The sequence below is a fragment of the Leopardus geoffroyi genome, chromosome X (assembly GCF_018350155.1).
Source record: "Leopardus geoffroyi isolate Oge1 chromosome X, O.geoffroyi_Oge1_pat1.0, whole genome shotgun sequence".
Taxonomy (NCBI): domain Eukaryota; kingdom Metazoa; phylum Chordata; class Mammalia; order Carnivora; family Felidae; genus Leopardus; species Leopardus geoffroyi.
Window position 1 is genome coordinate 18,286,035 of NC_059343.1, and position 20,474 is coordinate 18,306,508.

A 20,474-nucleotide genomic window follows, 5' to 3' on the forward strand; every position below is an offset into this window, starting at 1 on the left:
TTTTCTGTCTGTTCAACTTCAGGCACAGGCCTGCAATTTCTAGCATCCCTCTTTGTATTTTAGGTTCTGGGCTAATCTCTTCCCTAAATCTTAGTCCTTCCACAGTAAGAGCGACTGCCACTGGCCTTGGGGTGGTCTCACAGAAGCTACAGCAATAGAATTTAAAACGACAGGTATAACCATATGCCAATAATCAGTTTATTTTAAAGTGTCCTTTCTTTTCCTCCTCCCTCACCTCTTCATCCCCACAGTGTCTTTCTCAAATGCAATGGTGGGCAAACTTTTTCTGGAAAGGGTCAGATAATAAATGTTTTCAGCTTTCTGGGCCATACAGTCTCTGTTGCTGCTACTTGACCCTGTCGTGGCAAGAAAGCGACCTCGGACAAATGTGTACACAAATGTGCATGACTGTGTTCTGATATAATTTGATTTCTGAACATTGAAATTTGAATTTCAGATCATTTTATGAAATATTCTTCTTGTGGTTTTTTCCAACCATTAAAACGCATAAAAATCATTTTTAGCTCACAGGCTGTACAGAAACTGGCAGGAGACTGGACTTGGCCCCATGGGCCATAGTATGCTGAGCCCCCACTTTATGGTTCTTCTCATGCTGCCGATATGTGGATGACTCCACTGCATTCTGAGGTCATTTCCACTGGTTACAGAAAAATCTAAAATGAGAAACCAAACTGTTCTTAAATTTTTTTTTTAAAGCACCTAACCAGTAAAAAGTAACACTATCATGTTTTACATTAAAAATGTTTTCCTTGTTGTCCTGATGTCTCTCACCTGCACCCTCACATTATCTGGGTTTGTTGATCCTTATTTATTTGTGGGATCCCAACCCTGCATGGATATAATGCTCTTCCTCGAGGGGTAAGGTCTGTCTGCATCTCAATTAATTTAATTTAAACCTCTCTTTTACTCATATTCAGATAAAGATACCTAGTTCTGCTTCCTTAGAGGGTTTGGGTCAAGAATTCTTTTCCATGAAAGTGGTAACTCTTTAAGTACAGCATTTCATTAGCTTTTTTTAAACAAGTAAGATAAGGCTAGTATCAAGGTGGTACTGTTCGTAATCATAACAATGTTGCTTATAATAAGGCTTATTTTCTCATTGTAAAAAATAACACAGGCTCATCAAAGAACATTTGGTAAACATATAGAAGTAGACTGAAGGGAAAACGTCCCCCATGGTTCCCTCACCGAGTCCTAAGAAAATATTCCATACTAATGTTTATGCTGCACATTTATATTTTTATCTAACTTTTCTTTGCTCTTTAAAGAAATCAAAACACACCATTATGCTAAGATACTTCTTAAAAATAGGTCCGAGATGTTCCATAGGCAGTTTTCTTGTATCTGTATTGTATCACCAGTAAAAAGGCTGTTTGGAGGATGGCAGCCAAGAACAAAGAAAAAGCAGGCTCCTCTTACAGTGTGGGTTAATAAAGAATACAAATCGTCACACTGACAACAGATGTACAGGTCTTCCATTTCTAGCAGAAATATCGGTACCGCTATGCTTTCTGATCCTGCTTCTCAGTGGACAATGCCACAGAAAGCCTTGGCTACCCTTCACCCTCCACCATCCATCTCCCCACGGTCACATCTCCAAATGATTCCTTATTTCTGCTCACAGAGTACAGCAGTAATGAACCCCCCTTAACTTCCTTGGCTACCAAGAATATTTTTGAAATCTAAACCCACATCTGCTAATGCCCAGGTGCTGCCTGGAGTTGACAAACAGGGCACCCTTCTGTCTTTCTGCAGACATCCATTTAGATAATATTGCCAGCCAGATGGGTGAAATTAAGCTATTGGTGAAAAGCTAATTCCATCTCGCAGGGTTTTGGTTTTGTTTTGTTCTGGTGGAAGTAGTCGGAAGCTTGGCCCACATGCTGCCTCTGTCCAATAGCTATGCTGAGCTAGATGGCTGAATAATATCCAGTGTACTCCCCCAACCCCTTCACAGATCTATGGATAGTTCACAAAAGATTCAGAACTTGAAATGCTAATTTTCTTCTTCCACTCTGGATTTGCTCCCAATGGTATGGTTGGTAAGTTTGACTTTTTTTCCCATCTAAAATGAGAATGTAGTTGTAAACAAAAAGAGTGAAATTCTGAGACTTAAGTCACGGATAATTGGAGATGAAGGAGACTTTAGAGATCAGCTAGCCCAGAGGCCCTCACACCTGAGCCTGCATCACAATCACCTGGGGGGCTTGCAAAAATGCAAATGGCTGGGCCCCACCCCCACAGTTCCTGATTCAGGTCAGAGGTGGGGCTCAGTAATTTGCCTTTCTAAAGAGCTGGGGGGGCAGTGGATGCCTGGACACCCCACTCTGAGAAGCACTGGTCTAATTGTACCCCCTCATTTTATATTCCAGAGAACCGAATTTCAGAGCAGCCAAGAGGCTCACCAAGGTTACTTAGCTTGTGACCAGAGTCTGGCCCTGAGATAATGAGCCAAGTGGATTTTTCAATTCTGTGTCAATGCTCAGAAGGATGAACTGACATCACATGTCTAGCATATGTGCCTGACTGTGGGTTACCTGATGGTGCTCTGCTACCAGCCAGTCATTTCTTTATTTTGGTCTGTTTTTTCAGTGAGTCAAGGTTTCTTAAGTCTCCAAGCCAAACAGGAGTACTGCCTGAAGCCGGAATGCATCGAAGCTGGTAAGTCAGTTCTCCCACCTGTGTCAAGATATAATTATGGTACCTTGGGGAGAGGAAGAGAAAACAGGTGGTATTTTTAGTATTCTGTTTGCTTGAGGTTTACCATGTACGAAATGCAAGTTTGATGAAATTGAAAGTTTACTTTCGAGTCTCAGTGTGAAGTTGTCGAGCGCAGGTTTCCTGTTTTCGTTTTCTTGGCGGAAAAACAGCTGTGCGGTGTTCCAGGTCATTGTATGGAAATCGGGAAGGGCTTTAGAAGGCCCGATGGCCTTTCTTAAGATCTGAACAGAGAGACCATCGGCATTCCTTGGGCCTCAGCTCAATATATGTCCCTCTTTACCATAAGCAGTCTCTCTGAATCATTTGGTCAGTGGGTCTGACCTGTCAGCCTCCGAGCAGGAACCCTCTGTAAATCTGTGCTTCCGCAGTCACGCGGAATCACTTCAGGGCCTGGCGAGTCAAGCTTTTCTTGAGGTGACTGGGCCATGTATCAGTGGGAGCTCCACAGTGAATATGAGGGTTTCAAGTTGCCTCAGTTTTGCCACAGCTATTATATTCCGTCTGTAGGGAAGAGGGTTAGGGTCTAGATTTGCAGGGCCCAGAGTCCAGCCTCCTACCGCCCCCCACCCCGTTCTTTAAGTGGCAGGAACACTAATTTATTTTCCAAGGGGAAAGTCATAAGGAGGAATTAAGTACATGGCCCTTCCACTTCCTCTTGTTCTTAAGAGATTAATGAATTAATTTGCCAAATATTTACTGCAAGTCAGGCCCTGAGGTAGCAGTGAAGGTGAATGACCAGGTAGGGGAAGAAAGACCATCAATACACACTAGGTGATCACTGTGCAAGAAAAATACTGACTGGTGGTAATGTTATGCAGAAAATCAAAATATTAAAGTAGGACACTGTGATAGCAAGTGACAGGATGGCTAGACTGAAAAGTCTGAGAAAGTAATGCTGAAGTGACCCTGAATGATGAGAAGGGACGTGCTGTGGGAAGATCGAGGAAAGGGCTTTCCAGGTATGGGGAACAGCTGGGGCAAAGGTCCCGGAGCGGAAGAGCTTACTGGGTGAAGGGGCAGAGGGCGGGTGATGAGGGTCAGTTGGGAATCCAGGTGCCGGTGATTGTGGGGTTGTCCTAAGTGTACCCAAAAGCCTCCGGAAGGTTTTGAGAAAGAGACATGATCTTATTAGCATTTAAAAAGATCTCAGCGGAGTCTCTCTGGGCGGTGAAGAGACCATAGGGAGCAAGATGGAAGAAGGTCGTCAGGCAGGAGCTTATTTCAGTAAGCCAGAGAAGAGGTGAGGCTGTCTTGAATTCTGAGATAGAAGGGCACAGTGTACAGGGTTTAGGCGCCAGAGGGCTGTGAAAGGATTTGATGTGCGTTGTGAGAAAAGGCAGAGAATCAAGGTAATGCTTAAATTTTTAGAGGTGGCAGTGATTGAGATGGAGAAGACTCAGGTGAAAGAGCTTTTAGATTCAGCGGCCTTATACAAAGGTAATGGATTAGACAATTATGTTATTTTTTTTTGTCCTATTCTTGATCGATCGATATATATCTTTTAACCAGGCATTGTGTTAAGAGACCTACAGGTGCCATGTCATAAAATCTTCATTAGAACCTGGTGATGTCAGTGCTGTCACCAGGCCCAACTAGAGATGAGGATATGGAGGCTTCCAGAAGCTAAATAACTTGCCCAGGGTCACCTCCTGAATTAGCAGGCTGGCTTCATGTCTGTTTGCTCTCCATCATTGCTTTGGTGCCCTAAGGCCGTGCCATGAAACTCTTTGGCCTTGGTCCTGTCTTGCTCTTTTTTCACGATACTATAGACCTACTAGTGTGAGGTGACTAGACAATTGTTTCAGCTTCCTGATCTCATCCCAGGAATGGCAAGAACGATTTGGGAATTCCCACGCCCTTTCCTGTTTCCACCTTGAGCAGCTGACCTAGAGTTTCCCAGCGGAGAGAAGATGACCTAGAGTAGAGTGGGGCACCAGGTGGGGCAGTCAGAAATCAGATTTTAGTCTTCATGTCACTTTGTGCTTTTGCTGTGGTACAGTCCGTGCAGATGTGTGAGAATGAAATTTTTGAACTAAAAACTTTTCATTTTGAGTTTAGGCAACTTTTTGTATGGACAGCCACTTACTGCATGTGTTTTATCTCTATTTACACATCGTAATAATGCAAGAGGAAAACTTACAGAATGACATTTGATAATGTCGCCTCCTGCCAGCTAGTGTGTTTTGCCTGGCTGTTCTGTTTTTAATTTTAACATTGGCGAATGGCTTTCTAATATTGAAAAAATTATTGATTTTTCTGTTTCTGTGACGAAAGCCTCACCAAGGATACATCTTTTTCAGTGTAACATGAGCTTCACTGTGCTCAGGGGCCTGCAAAACAGCTGTTAAGTATACACTGAATAAATGTGGCCCAAGGAAGTTCTCAAATGAGAAAAGGTGGGAAGGTTTGGGGCCCAAGTGCATGGGCAAGGGAGGGTAGGGGGCGGCCCTAGTGGGTGCGTGCGTGGGTGGGACCTGTGTGGGGGTGCGTGCGTGGGTGAGGGAGGGGGCCCGCGCGGGTGCGTGCTTGCACGTGTGTGGGCGATGGAGGAGGGGCTGCCTGCGAACAAGGGCAAGTGAGGGGGCCTGCGTGGGTGTGTGTCTGGGGGGTGGGGGGTGGTGCCACGTGTGTGAGCTCTGCACGATGGAAGACAAAAGTGACTGATCACCTTCTGGACCTTTTCTGAACGGGTGCCACCCCCTTCTGAGATTTCTGCTGTCTTTAGTTCTCTTTTCCTCCTCTTCTCCATATCCTCTTCTCCTAGTCCCGCTTTCAAATTAAGAGGTGGAGAAAGATGTCAAGGAAAGGGCATATTAATCATGGATAAGGGCAGACAGGCTGACTTGAGTTTGAAGCATGATGTGGCCACTTAAAAGCCACATGATCTTGGGCTAATTACATAAACATCCTAAGGCTCTTGTTCACCCTCTGTGAAATGGGAATACTGGTTTTTACTTAGAATACTAGTTGTGAGAAAAGAAGAAAAACAATGGCGGCAGTTGTAGAAGTAATCCGGGTCCACAGTGCGTAATTCTTAACCCCAGACCCAGAGAACATTTTAACTGTCAGTTTGCAAGACTGGACCTGATCTCAGTTCTTGGGATGGCAAAAGTAGAACTTAATTCATGTCAGGCTGTTGTGGGTGTTGTTTATCCCATTTTGGAAAATATGCATGTATTTCTTGTGGAATTATTAATGTGCTTGATTCAGGAGTGCCACTCCAGAATATTGCTGGGGGTAGTAAATTATCTGTGGTTATATGCACTGTATTAGTTTTGGAAAATCTGAAAATCTATGATCTCTGAAACCTATCTTACCTCAGTAGTTTCAGATAAATAGGGAATGGTAATAGCAAAAAATTATATGTATGGTTGCCAGCTTTAGCTACATGTGTACAATCAGAATGCTCAGTTAAATTTGCATTGCAGATAGACAACAACTGCTATTTTTTTGGTACATGTCCCCTGAGATACTTGGTACGTACCTGAAGTATAAATGTGGTCATTGATCTGAAATTCAAATTTCACTAGGCATTTTGTATTTTATTTGGCAACTGTATTTATTTGGCAGTATGCCTGACACTGCTCTAAACACTTAATGTGTATTTACTCATTTAATTCTGATGAAGATCCTGTGGCAGTCATCCCTTTTTACAGATGAGGAAACTGAGAGGTTAAGTAACCTGCCCAAGGTTACATAGTCTTTTTTTTTTTTTTTTTAACATTTATTTATTTTTTGAGAAGGAGGCAGCGAGCACATGTGGATGAGGGGTGGATAGAGAGGGAGAAAGAATCCCAAGCAGGCTCCACACTGATCACAGAGCACAATGTGGGTCTTGATCCCATAAACTGTGAGATTACAACCTGAGTGGAAATGAAGAGTCAGATGCTTAACCGACTGAGCCACCCAGGTGACCCTGATGTTGCTGGCATTTAAGCCCAGGTAGTCTGGCTCCAGATGATGCTGTACTGAAAAGATCTGTTCCTGGCACAGAGGAAATGCTCATTATTAAGGATTTCATTATTACCGCCACCACCTTCTCTCTTAAGCCTTGATTAAACTTGAAAACTCAGGCTGGTATGTGGGGTGTGATGCTTCCACCTCTACATAAACACTAGTAAGAGACCACATAGTCATTTGCCTTATATGCAATAACTAAAGAGAACACATAGCCTGGCCTTTCACAGCTTTCTTTGATCATCATGTTTCTTTTATTAAAACAAGACTGCTTGGGTTTTCTCCATGGAACTGAGCAGGGGAAAAGGAGTTGTGGTGTCTTGACAACTGTGGTCCCCCTGAAGTCTCAGTTGTCCTGCAGAAAGCACAGCCCTGTGCCCAGCTGTGAGTTCTGAATGATGGATTAGGAGGTTGAAACTAGAGTTTTCCTACTCAGTGGGCTGACTTCCAAATTCTGTGTGAGTGATGTATTCCCCCACCTTACGTCAGGGGCTGAGGTCAGAGTGGATCCTGCAGTTTTGGTAGGTACCTGCACGAATACTGAGAAGATGGGAGAGAATACGTTTGAGGCTGAGGGTAGAGGGAGGTTTGGGAAGGTGGCCAGAAAGCAGTGCGCTTATGTGAATAAAAATGTTTGTGAAGGTTCTTGTGTGTGCCTGTAAATATTGTGTGGCACTGAAACTTGTATAATCGATGTCACTGGGGTGTCATGTAGCAGATTTATTCTGCGGCTATACAGCCAGAATCATCATGAATACAAACTGAAATAAAGATCTTGTATGTTCTAGCTTATTTGCATATTTATTAATGATAAAGTAGTAGCAGTAAGTAAAAATGTAATTGGAGACCACTGAATTAATTATGGAAGATGAAAATATTAAACCAGTTTTAAATTGATCAAACTTCTAAACCAGTTTTTTTCTTTGTCTTTTTTGGGGGGGAAGGGATGAAGTGCTGGGGATTTTGAAGTCCTACAGAAACTAGGATATTAGGGGCGCCTGGGTGGCGCAGTCGGTTAAGCGTCCGACTTCAGCCAGGTCACGATCTCGCGGTCCGTGAGTTCGAGCCCCGCGTCGGGCTCTGGGCTGATGGCTCAGAGCCTGGAGCCTGTTTCCGATTCTGTGTCACCCTCTCTCTCTGCCCCTCCCCCGTTCATGCTCTGTCTCTCTCTGTCCCAAAAATAAATAAACGTTGAAAAAAAAAATTAAAAAAAAAAAAAAGAAACTAGGATATTAGTATATCATTCACTTTATTGAGGACAAAATCTGTTGAAAATTATCATGGCAAGTCTAGGCCAGAGAAATATCTAGCCTTAGGGGTTTTTTTGTTTAATTTTTTAAATTATTTTTTAATTGACATCCAAGTTAGCATATAGGGAAGTGATGATTTCAGGAGTAGATTGCTTAATGCCCTTTACCCATTTAGCCCATCCCCCCTGCCATACCCCTCCAGTAACCCTCTGTTTGTTCTCCATATTTAAGAGTCTCTTATGTTTTGTCCCCCTCCCTGTTTTTATATTAGTTTTCCTTCCCTTCCCTTATGTTCATCTGTTTTGTATCTTTAAGTCCTCATGAGTGAAGTCATGATATTTGTCTTTCTGTGACTAATTTCGCTTAGCATAATACCCTTTAGTTCCATCCACGTAGTTGCAAATGGCAAGATTTCATTCTTTTTGATTTCCGAGTAACACTCCATAGTATATATATACCACATCTTCTTTATCCATTCATCTATTGATGGACATTTGGGCTCTTTCCATACTTTGGCTATTGTTGATAGTGCTGCTATAAAAACTGGGGTACAAGTGCCCCTATGTATCAGTACTCCTGTATCCCTTGGGTAAATTCCTAGCAGTGGTATTGCTGGGTAGTAGGGTAGTTCCATTTTTAATTTTTTGAGGAATCTCCATACTGTTTTCCAGAGTGGCCGCACCAGTTTGCATTGCCACCAACAATGCAAAAGAGATCCTCTTTCTCCGCATCCTCGCCACCATCTGTTGTTGCCTGAGTTGTTCATGTTAGCCATTCTGACAGGTGGGAGGTGGTATTCTCACTGTGGTTTTGATTTGTATTTCCCTGCTGATGAGTGATGTTGAGCTTTTTCATGTGTCTGTTAGTCATCTGGATGTCTTCTTTGGAGAAGTGTCTATTCATGTCTTTTGCCCATTTCTTCACTGGAGTTTTTGTTTTTTGGGTGTGGAGTTTGCTAAGTTCTTTATAGATTTTGGATACTAACCCTTTATCTGATATGCCATTTGCAAATATCTCCTCCCATTCTGTCAGTGGCCTTTTAGTTTTGCTGATTGTTTCCTTGGCTGTGCAGAAGCTTTTTATCTTGATGAGGTCCCAGTAGTTCATTTTTGTTTTTGTTTCCCTTAACTCTGGAGATGTGTTGAGAAATTGCTGCTCTAGCCTTAGGTTTAAACCTGGAGGACACATGCAGCAAACTGATAATTGGCCTATATAAATTTATGCAGAGTATTCTTTTTTTGGGCAATTCCTTCTTATTTAGCTGAAAACTCATTGGGTTTTATTAGTTCAAATAAATATATTCTGCCATTAATTAAAGTATGAAAATTACCCAGAATGTCATCTTTCCAATGTCATTGAAATATTGGCCACTCTGTGTTTTAAATCAGTGCATATCTTTGTGTTAGAGTGGTAGCCAGCAGCTGTGTGACAGAAGAGAGTTGGAGTTATGTATTAGGAGTTTTGGAACCTTCTCATGTTTTAACGAAAGATTTTTTTAAAGCTCATGGATACATATTTAAGTATGCACATACTTCCTATCTATTGACTATGTTTCACGTGTAATTGTGTGTGGGCTTATGAAAGAGGAAGAAATGGTAAATCAGTCTATTGTGTCTTTCTCTTAACACAAATACTCAGTTCTGTCCTGTTTCTTGGGCAAGAAGGGCCCTGCCCTCATTTACACTGCCCCACTTTGCCTTCCTCTGGCCATGCCTCTCCCTGAATCTAGGGCCAAGTCAGCAGTCATATCCTTTTATAACCCAGAATTCCCTGCTAAATGGCCCTGAGCCTCCCTGCAGGGCCCATGGGGATCTCTTCCAGGAGTTCATTCCTCTGAGAGCTACATTGTATATCCAGGGGCTCAAGAATGCATACCTGGCTTTCCAAGTCTTTATGAAGGTATATTGTAAATATATCTTTTAGAGATTTAGATATGACCCGTGGGCCTCTGTTTCACTTAGCCTTCACTGTGGAACAAACTACCCCCAAACCTTAGCGTCCTGAAACATGAGTGATTTACTATTTCTTATGCTTCTGTGGGTTCATTGGGAGTTTCTCTGTTGCTGTTGCCTACGCTCGTTCATACAGCTGTATTCAGCTGGAGGGTCATCTGGCTTGGAAGGTTCCTGATGGCTTCAGTCTGCTGATTTGGTTAGTTTCTGTGTGGCCTCACCTCCTTTAGGAGGCTTTGTCATAGGGCTCCATTCAAAGGGAATTAACATGGAACGTACAAGGCCCTTTTAAGGCCTAGCTTTGAAACTCAAAAACAGTCACTCTGCTATATTCTGGTGGTCACAGTAAGTCACAAGGCCAACCTAGATTCCTGACAGGGGAAGTAGATCCTATCACTTGATGGAATGAGTCACAAAATCACGCCGCAAAAAGAGGAGAGGGATGGAAGGAAATGTTGCACACATCTTTGCAGACAGTATACCAAAGGCTCCGTTTGTATTCATGTCCCATGGCCCACAGATGTTAGGGGCAGTGCTGCAAAAACCCTAAATATCACCAAGCTTTTACCTACTCAATCTGATTATGGTAATTTCATATCGTGAAGTTGATTTGGGGAGTCATTTGAGAGGAAAAGTAAAAGCCAAGGCTTGGAAGCTGGTTCATGTGAAATTGTTGTTTAATTTGGAAGAGAATAGTACATAGTGTTCAGTGCTTGTCATTAATCCTATGATTTTCTTTTTAAATAGCTGCTGCTATCTTGAGTAAGGTAAATCTCTCTGTGGACCCTTGTGATAATTTCTTCCGGTTCGCTTGTGATGGCTGGATACAGAATAATCCAATTCCTGAAGATATGCCAAGCTATGGGGTTTACCCTTGGCTGAGACATAACGTTGACCTCAAGTTGAAGGGTAAGTTTCTACTGGGGTTTGGTGATGTACTTTTTAGAGAGCAGTACTTGACAAGAAAAACACAGTTTTGGATTTGAAGCATGCCTGCTTACTTTTTAACTAAATTCATTTCCAAGGTTTTTAAAAACAAAATATTGAAAGGAAAATAGTAGGATTTCATCCTCCCACACCTCATACACAAGCCTTCGCACAGGCTTCATTACATTTGCATTTGGTAATAGTAAGTTCTGCTGAAGGGTAAATAGCATTTCATGGAGACTGGGAGCAAAGGAATGGTTAATGAAAGTTATTTTATATCAATATACTTATTTGTCTCTTGTGTTCAGAGCAAACTTCATCACTTGCTCATTTGCGTCCTGGATTTTCATGGCTACAAGATGTACTTAACACCTCATCGTCTTTTGAGAACTCTGGATGACCTTGTGTTGGCCATATTGTTCCTATTAACTTCTGAATTGGCTCTGGGGGGACTTTATTTTCTCCCATGGCCTCTGTAGCAACAACAGGTTCACACACACATACTCACATATGTGTGCATACACATAGCTATGTGTGCATGCATACACACACTTCAAAAATTGGAAAAGTCTTTTACTAGAGGTACTTCTCTTCATATTAGATCTATTTTTTTGTTCTGAGCTATTGGAGAAAGGCACTTTGGGATGGAAGTAGGGAGATTTCAAGGCTAGATAAGGTAATTGTTTTGAGAAGACAAAGATAGGTATGTTTTTTTCCTCTCTTGATAACTGTGAGTTATGCCATATAAGACCTAGAATTTCTGAGACATTATAAGATTCATCATTTTTCTTTCTACTTGATCTCCATTTCCCCAATATTTTAAGTGCATGAAAATGAAATGTATCAATTTATATATACATTTTAACACGTCACTATTGGTACAATAATTAGATACCTGTTGTCAGTAGTAAGGAAAAATGTGCTTAAGTTTCACAACTAAGTATAAATCATATACACTTAAATTTTTTAGGCGGGCTTTATCTTTTCATAAACTAGAATAAAAGAGAATTTTCAAGAATGTCACTTATCCCCTAACCCAACAGGTGAGGTTCCTGTAGTACAGAATGATAAATAACACCTTGAGAAATGAATTTACTTACTTTCCTGTATAATATTAACTTACGTTGGTCCTTCACCTACCATTCTTGCCTATTTCCTGTTTCCTTTCTTTGGCTTTTCCTCCTAGACAGAGAGATGTGTGCACAGGTGTGTGCATAGACACACATACAATCATGCATGCAGAAATGACAGTGAAAGATAAGAAAAAGATAACATTTGCCGTAGATGATCCTTATATGTTAATTAGAGCCAGAAGATTTCTATCTTCAGGGCATGAAGCAGTTACAATAATTTAAAGCACTTCCTGGGGATGTCTTAATGTAAAAATCAAATTCAGTACTGATATGCTTTTTTAGGAGGATACTGTATATGAGATCCTTGAGCATTCATAGAAATAAGACTAAATTGTTGAGAGTGGCACAAGGGTTTTTTGTTTGCTTGCTTCTTTTAAAAATGAAGAATTTGACTTCTAAGCTCTTCTGGGAAAAGAAAAAGGAACAAAAATTAAAAGCAAAAAGTAAGAAAGTTGCTCATAAATCCACCCCTAGAAATGATGACTAATGAAGTAATTGGGTATACATCTTTCCAGATTCTTTCTTTTCCACTTGTGGGTATATATGCAAAACCTCATGTACACACCCATCTATTTAAAAACTTAGCTAATGGATCCTGAGAAACTTAACAGAAGATCATGGGGGAGGGGAAGGAAAAAAAAAAAAGGTTAGAGAGGAAGGAAGCCAAACCATAAGAGACTCTTAAAAACTGAGAACAAACTGAGGGTTGATGGGGGGTAGGAGGGAGGGGAGGGTGGGCGATGGGTATTGAGGAGGGCACCTGTTGGGAGGAGCACTGGGTGTTGTATGGAAACCGATTTGACAATAAATTTCATATTAAAAAAAAACTTAGCTAATAAATGAAATAAGTCAGAGAAAGACAGATGTCATATGTTTTCACTCATATATGGAACTTGAGAAACTTAACAAAAGACCATCGGGGAAAGGGGAAGAATGGTTTCAAACAGAGAGGGAGGGAGGCAAACTGTAAGAGACTCTTACATATGGAGAACAAACTGAGGGTTGATGGGGGGGGGGTGGTGGCGGGGAAGAGGGGAAAATGGATTTTGGGCATTGAGGAGGCACTTATTGGATGAGCACTGGGTATTGTATGTAAGCGATGAATCTCGGGAATCTACCCCTGAAACCAAGAGCACATTGTATACACTATATATTAGCCAAGTTGACAATAAGTTACATTTAAAAATAAAAAATTAAATAAAAACTTAGCTAATATTATGAATACTACTGTGTCACGTGCTTTAACACTATAGTACATAACACTATACATACATAGTGGATATTTATTGTCAAAATTTATTGTCAAATTGGTTTCCATAACACTATACATACATAGTGTTATATACATAACACTATAGTAACAATTCCATTTTGAATACACATGGATATTTGTGTTGAAAGAGTATTCACAGTTTAATTTTTGCATACAGCCAAGTTGCCCTTAGAAAGTTATTTCTAGGTCTTTATATATTTGCTTCCTGCTTTAAATGGTAACTCCTTTCCATCAACTGTTTTATGTTTGTTTGTTTGTTTTTTGAGGTATGAAGTAGAGGTCAGCAAACTATGGCCTGTGGGCCAAATCCAGTCCACTGCCTATTTTTATAAATAAAATTTCATTAGGAGACAGTATCTCCATTCACTTATGTGTTGTCAAAGGCTGTATTTTGCACTACAGCGGCAGAATTGAATAGTTGGTACAGAGACCATATGACCATGTGACCTGCAGCCCTAAAATATTTACTCTCTGACCCTTATGGAAAAAGTTTGCCAACTCCTGATGCCTGCTGTAAAGCTTTGATATATCCATATGGGACCTCATTAGAATGGGCTTATTAATTAATAGCTTTTTGGTGGCTTCTTTGGAATTTTTTAGGTAGGTAATCATAAACTTAAGAAATAATTATACTTTCTGTCTCTCCCATTCCTTTTACTGTATTGGCTAGAGCCTCCAGAACAGAGTTGAATAATAGCCGTGATAATGGGTATAGTTTTCTTATTCCTCGTTTGGTGGCTAATGCCCTCAGTATTCCCCCCTCCAACCCCCAATTATATTTTTCTTTGTTTTGAATAGGTATTCTTTATTGTGTTCTGTTACTCTTAGTTTGCAAGAAGGCATTGTTCAAGAAAAAGGTGTCTTCACTATTTATGGAGAGAATCAGATGGAGTATCTCTTTAACCTCTCTAGATTTTCTTACACTGAATTAACCTTAGAATCTTGTAATAAATATTACCTATGAATGGTTTATTATTTTTCTTTTAAGACATTGCTGAAGTTGAATAGGCTGCTATTTCGTTTCATACACTCGTGTCTATATTTATGATTCAGATTGGTCTGCGACTTTTGTGTGCTAGGTTTGTCACATTCTCTTATCAAAATCGTGCTGGCCTTTTGAAACGAAATGGGAGGCTTCCCATATCTTTCTCTGCTCTGTTAAAGACCCAACCAGATAAATCCCAACTTACTCTGTGACAAGCACTGTAAAGGATGAACTCAAAAATTGATCATTGGGGCTCTTGCTTTAAGTGCCAAGAAGGAGTGCAAATAGTCAATTAGGGTCTCTTTAAAAATTAGTATCCTCATGTACCAGATGTATGTGTTTTATATATAAAATACGTCTTCTTTACACTTTTTAATTTTGAAGTAATTCAAACTAAGATAAAAGTTGAAAGCATGGCATAAGAACTTCCATATACACTTTATGCAGACTCTTTGGTAGTTACCATTTTGCTACATTTGCATTATTATTATTCTTTCATTCTGTCAATATGTATATTATCTCTTTGTCTCTAACTATACACCTATACATAATAGTGAGACTATACCTATAAAACTAGAAACAGATTTATAGATATTTTTGTGATTTTGCAAGTATGTTGCAGACGATTACATATTATTAAAGTGTTTAAATGGAACTTTTCAAATGTCAGATGTGCTGACAAGTTTTGCTTTTTTAAACCTCTGATCTTTAAATTCTATCTGTGTCCCTTTGTATACTGTATGTATCTATGTATCTCACAGTCTGTCTACCCATCCATCCAACTGTCCAGGTAATACAAGCTCATCGTATACCAACTGTAAGTGAATAACAAGAAACAAATAACATAGGATTTCACTTACATGTGGAGTCTGAAGACCAAATGAACAAATCCCCAAAACAGATTCCTATATACTGAGAATAAATGGATGGTTGCCAGAGCGGAAGGGCAGGAGGGGAAAGGCAGAATAGATGAAAGGTACAAGCTTCCAGTTGTAAAATAAGTTGCAGAATTGAAAAACACAGCATAGGGAATACAGTCAATAATATTATAATAACGTTGTATGGTGACTACACTTATCATGGTGAGCACTCAGTAATGTACAGAATTGTTGAATCACTATGTCGTACACCTGAAACTAAGGTAACATTGTATACCAATTATATTTGAATAATAAAAACAACAAAATAAAAATTAGTCGAAAAGAAGAACCTATGTAAAATCCCACCACCGATAACTTTTTAAATGCAAATATACATACAAAGTTATATGTATATGTGAAAAGAGATCGTAGATTCTGTTTTTATAATTTCCTTTTATTGGACATGTTAACATCTTTTCATGTCCATAAAAAGAGATCTTTACCATCCTTTGCCATGACTGCTTTATACGGATATACTGTAATTGATTCAGTCAATTCCCGTGTTTCCGTTTGGATTATTTCCAGATTTTTGTCCTCACTGTAAGCCCCTCAGCATGAGCATTGAAGCTGCAGAGCTGGATTTTATTTATTTATTTATTTATTTATTTATTTATTTATTTATTTATTTATTTTTAATATATGAAATTTATTGTCAAATTGGTTTCCATACAACGCCCAGTGCTCATCCCAAAAGGTGCCCTCCTCAATACCCATCACCCACCCTCCCCTCCCTCCCACCCCCCATCCACCCTCAGTTTGTTCTCAGTTTTTAAGAGTCTCTTATGCTTTGGCTCTCTTCCACTCTAACCTCTTTTTTTTTTTTTTTTTTTTTTTCCTTCCCCTCCCCCATGGGTTTCTGTTAAGTTTCTCAGGATCCACATAAGAGTGAAACCATATGGTATCTGTCTTTCTCTGTATGGCTTATTTCACTTAGCATCACACTCTCCAGTTCCATCCACATTGCTACAAAAGGCCATATTTCATTTTTTTCTCATTGCCACGTAGTATTCCATTGTGTATATAAACCACAATTTCTTTATCCATTCATCAGTTGATGGACATTTAGGCTCTTTCCATCATTTGGCTATTGTTGAGAGTGCTGCTATAAACATTGACGTACAAGTGCCCCTATGCATCAGTACTCCTGTATCCCTTGGATAAATTCCTAGCAGTGCTATTGCTGGGTCATAGGGTAGGTCTATTTTTAATTTTCTGAGGAACCTCTGCACTGCTTTCCAGAGCGGCTGCACCAATTTGCATTCCCACCAACAGTGCAAGAGGGTTCCCGTTTCTCCACATCCTCGCCAGCATCTATAGTCTCCTGATTTGTTCCTTTTGGCCACTCTGACTGGCGTGAGGTGATATCTGAGTGTGGTTTTGATTTGTATTTCCCTGATAAGGAGTGACATTGAACATCTTTTCATGTGCCTGTTGGCCATCCGGATGTCTTCTTTAGAGAAGTGTCTATTCATGTTTTCTGCCCATTTCTTCACTGGGTTATTTGTTTTTCGTGTGTGGAGTTTGGTGAGTTCTTTATAGATTTTGGATACTAGCCCTTTGTCTGATATGTCATTTGCAAATATCTTTTCCCATTCCGTAGGTTGCCTTTTAGTTTTGTTGATTGTTTCCTTTGCTGTGCAGAAGCTTTTTATCTTCATAAGGTCCCAGTAATTCACTTTTGCTTTTAATTCCCTTGCCTTTGGGGATGTGTCGAGTAAGAGATTGCTACGGCTGAGGTCAGAGAGGTTTTTTTCCTGCTTTCTCCTCTAGGGTTTTGATGGTTTCCTGTCTCACATTCAGGTCCTTGATCCATTTTGAGTTTATTTTTGTGAATGGTGTGAGAAAGTGTTCTAGTTTCAACCTTCTGCATGTTGCTGTCCAGTTCTCCCAGCACCATTTGTTAAAGAGACTGTCTTTTTTCCATTGGATGTTCTTTCCTGCTTTGTCAAAGATTAGTTGGCCATACGTTTGTGGGTCTAGTTCTGGGGTTTCTATTCTATTCCATTGGTCTATGTGTCTGTTTTTGTGCCAATACCATGCTGTCTTGATGATGACAGCTTTGTAGTAGAGGCTAAAGTCTGGGATTGTGATGCCTCCTGCTTTGGTCTTCTTCAAAATTCCTTTGGCTATTCGGGGCTTTTTGTGGTTCCATATGAATTTTAGGATTGCTTGTTCTAGTTTCGAGAAGAATGCTGGTGCAATTTTGATTGGGATTGCATTGAATGTGTAGGTAGCTTTGGGTAGTATTGACATTTTGACAATATTTATTCTTCCAATCCATGAGCAGGGAATGTCTTTCCATTTCTTTAAGTCTTCTTCAATTACCTTCATAAGTTTTCTATAGTTTTCAGCATACAGATCTTTTACATCTTTGGTTAGATTTATTCCTAGGTATTTTATGCTTCTTGGTGCAATTGTGAATGGGATCCGTTTCTTTATTTGTCTTTCTGTTGCTTCATTGTTAGTGTATAAGAATGCAACTGATTTCTGTACATTGATTTTGTATCCTGCGAATTTGCTGAATTCATGTATCAGTTCTAGCAGACTTCTGGTGGAGTCTCTCGGATTTTCCATGTATAATATCATGTCATCTGCAAAAAGTGAAAGCTTGACTTCATCTTTGCCAATTTTGATGCCTTTGATTTCCTTTTGTTGTCTGATTGCTGATGCTAGAACTTCGAGCACTATGCAGAGCTGGATTTGAATCCTAGTTACTTTTCATTTCTCCTCCGTGTCACCTGTGGCCGATTACTTAATTCTCCTAGCTCAGTTTTCTTACCTTTCAAATGGAGATAAGAGAATCTTTTTCATAGGGTTTGTGAGGACTAGAGGAGGTGACCCGTATAAATTACACTTCATCCCAGTCAAGTTCCTGGCATATAGCAGGTCCTCAGTAAATGTTTGTACTCTCTGCTTCCATTTTTGTCTCACAGCTAGTTCTAAGGCTCATGAAGTAATAATGTCTTCCAAATGCTTTACGCTTTATTCTGGTCTTATCATTTGTAAATATCATGTGCTTTCAAAAATATTGAATACTGTCTAGATATTTTCCTCACCCTTGATAAAAAGAGAGAACATCCAAAAATAAAACCCAATACCACCAATCAAAAGAATACCATTTTCTTACGGCTGATAGAGAACACACAGATACGGCTGTCCAATTTGTGAAATAAAATGGATTTGACAGACCTGGCTGATGAAAAATTGCCCTCTATTGAAGTCAGCAACCTGGCTCCGTGAATTTTTTCTTTAAATGGCATATAAGACTCAGATTTCTACTTGGAAGATAAAATTATCTCGTATTCTCTCCAAGAAGCAGGGTTTTTTTTATTTTTTTTTATTTTTTTTTTTAAGGCTGAATATAGTCATGTGTTTGGATGTCTCAAAATTTCCTTCCTACAAAACTTCCCAAATTTGTCTTCATGTGACCATGAAGATGACACAGCAATGTGTTGCTTATGAACGAGCAGATGAAAATTTTGCAAATGAGCGCTTATGAAACATGAGGCAATAAGTGAGATAGAACACTTGTGTCAAACAGAAGACAGATGACTCAAGGTAGAGCCAGCTCATCTCTATTATGGAATAGCAATCTTTGCCACTATTTTGTAAAGAAATGCAGTATACTATTATGTTCCAGCAAGACAGCATCAGCAGAACAATAAGATGAAGTAGGGTCTATGCATTAATGAGCAGAGAAAGATGATTGTGATTCATAGATGGGTTATTTATTTGTAAATATCTGCTGCCTGAGATTCAAGTGGTTCTCATAATTAAATACCCCCCCAATCATGTTTTTGCTGTAATGATCCTAGCCAAATCATCTTCTAAAGATAATAGAAAGCTGAAAACTTGAGCACCTGTAAAGTCATTTGATAGTTAAGAAGCTCAGACGATTGAAGACAATGAATTGTGCCATTTTCCTCCCACCATGAACATAATATGATGTATCAAACTGAGCTTTGACATTAAGTTCTTTGAAACACATGATGCCAGACTAGAAAAAAACATGGGGATACGGTGGGGAAGTGCTAGGAAGCAACCAGCCCTTTTGCTGGGCTGCTTATTCCCAGTGAAACTCAGCCCCAGTAAATCTCAGTGAACCTGCTCTATAGATGGGATTTAGGGTGGGGGGTGCCCACTCAGAGAAGATTTCTATTTTTGTGACCATGGTGGCTCTTTTTTATGTAGCCACACAGGAATTAGCAAATTGCCAGATTATACCTATGTCATCATAAGTCCTGCATACACAGAGGGGTGCTGTATGAAGATTTGGGCCTGTACAGAAGACATTCAGAATGTGAAATGAAATGACTTTACTTGAAAAGTAAAGCATTTTTCCTAATCTCAGTACACCATTTGAACTTGGGTGTGTATAGCGTAGGGAAGGAGAAAGAAGTTGTCAAATTTAAAAAGTTCAGCAATTTCCTGCTAGTAAACATTCACTTTGAATATACAAATGCATTTCTTCCTGAAGCCTCTCTGAAAAATGTGTATGTAACTCTAGAATATGTTTTCCTAAATAGCTGAAGGAAGTGCAGAGGCCATGAGAATGGCCATCAAGTGTAAAAGCTTGTGTTCCAGTAGTTCTGACAGCATTTTAGGCTTTCTTCTTGTGCGTCCTTTTCTACCCCCAGTGCATGTCCTTGTCTTTTTGACTCTTTTCTGCTCCAAGCACTCATTTTTCAGATCTCATCTTTTCCCTTTTGGCCTTCAGGTAGCTCTTCTGTCATAGTGATTAATATTACAAATAAGTTGGGTTCATTACATTCATCCTGAGTTTTATGCTCTTTAATTTGAGGGAAATACACTCATTTCAAATGCATTGAAATGCACAACATTTTGACTGTATTAATGAATCTGTGAACGTAAGACTATTGATTAGGCATTTACTTTTTTTGGGCACCACTTGCCTTTAGTCACAAGTAATAGAACCCCCAACTCCAACTGGCTTAAAAAAAGAGAAATTTTCTGGTTCATGTAACCAAAATGTCTGGTGATAATGTGGATTTCAGGTAAGGGTTGATCCAGCAGCTGAACCATGACATTAAGGGTCATGTTTCTTTATTTCTCTGTACTTTTATTTTCACTGTCTCATGATTCTTTCTTTCTTTTTTTCATTTATTTTTTTTTTTAATTTTAGAAAGTTTAAGCAGGGGAGAGGGGCAGAGTGAGAAAGAGATAATCGTAAGTAGGCTCCAGGCTCAGCATGGAGCCCAATGCAGTTCTTGATCCCATGACCCTGGGATCATGACCTGAGCTAAAATCAAGACTCAAATGCTCAGTCAACTGAGCCATCTAGGCACCCCGTCTCGTGATTGTAAGTCTCTTTGCT

General features: G+C 39.9%; 1 protein-coding gene and 1 long non-coding RNA gene across 3 annotated transcripts in view; one reads left to right on the forward strand and one right to left on the reverse strand.

Moving 5' to 3' along the window:
- PHEX (phosphate regulating endopeptidase homolog X-linked) overlaps positions 1-20,474 on the forward strand; it is a 226,497-nt gene that overhangs the window by 7,661 nt on the left and 198,362 nt on the right. For both annotated transcript variants that reach the window (XM_045471829.1, XM_045471830.1), the window contains exons 2-3: positions 2,614-2,682; positions 10,649-10,810. In XM_045471829.1, coding sequence (XP_045327785.1) covers positions 2,614-2,682; positions 10,649-10,810 — 231 coding nt within the window. The remainder of the gene's footprint in view (positions 1-2,613; positions 2,683-10,648; positions 10,811-20,474) is intronic.
- Positions 406-3,234, reverse strand: LOC123594852. The gene is made up of 3 exons (XR_006710908.1): positions 2,825-3,234; positions 2,559-2,725; positions 406-674 (listed from the first exon to the last, which is right to left on the reverse strand). It is a non-coding gene; the product is annotated as an uncharacterized LOC123594852 (long non-coding RNA).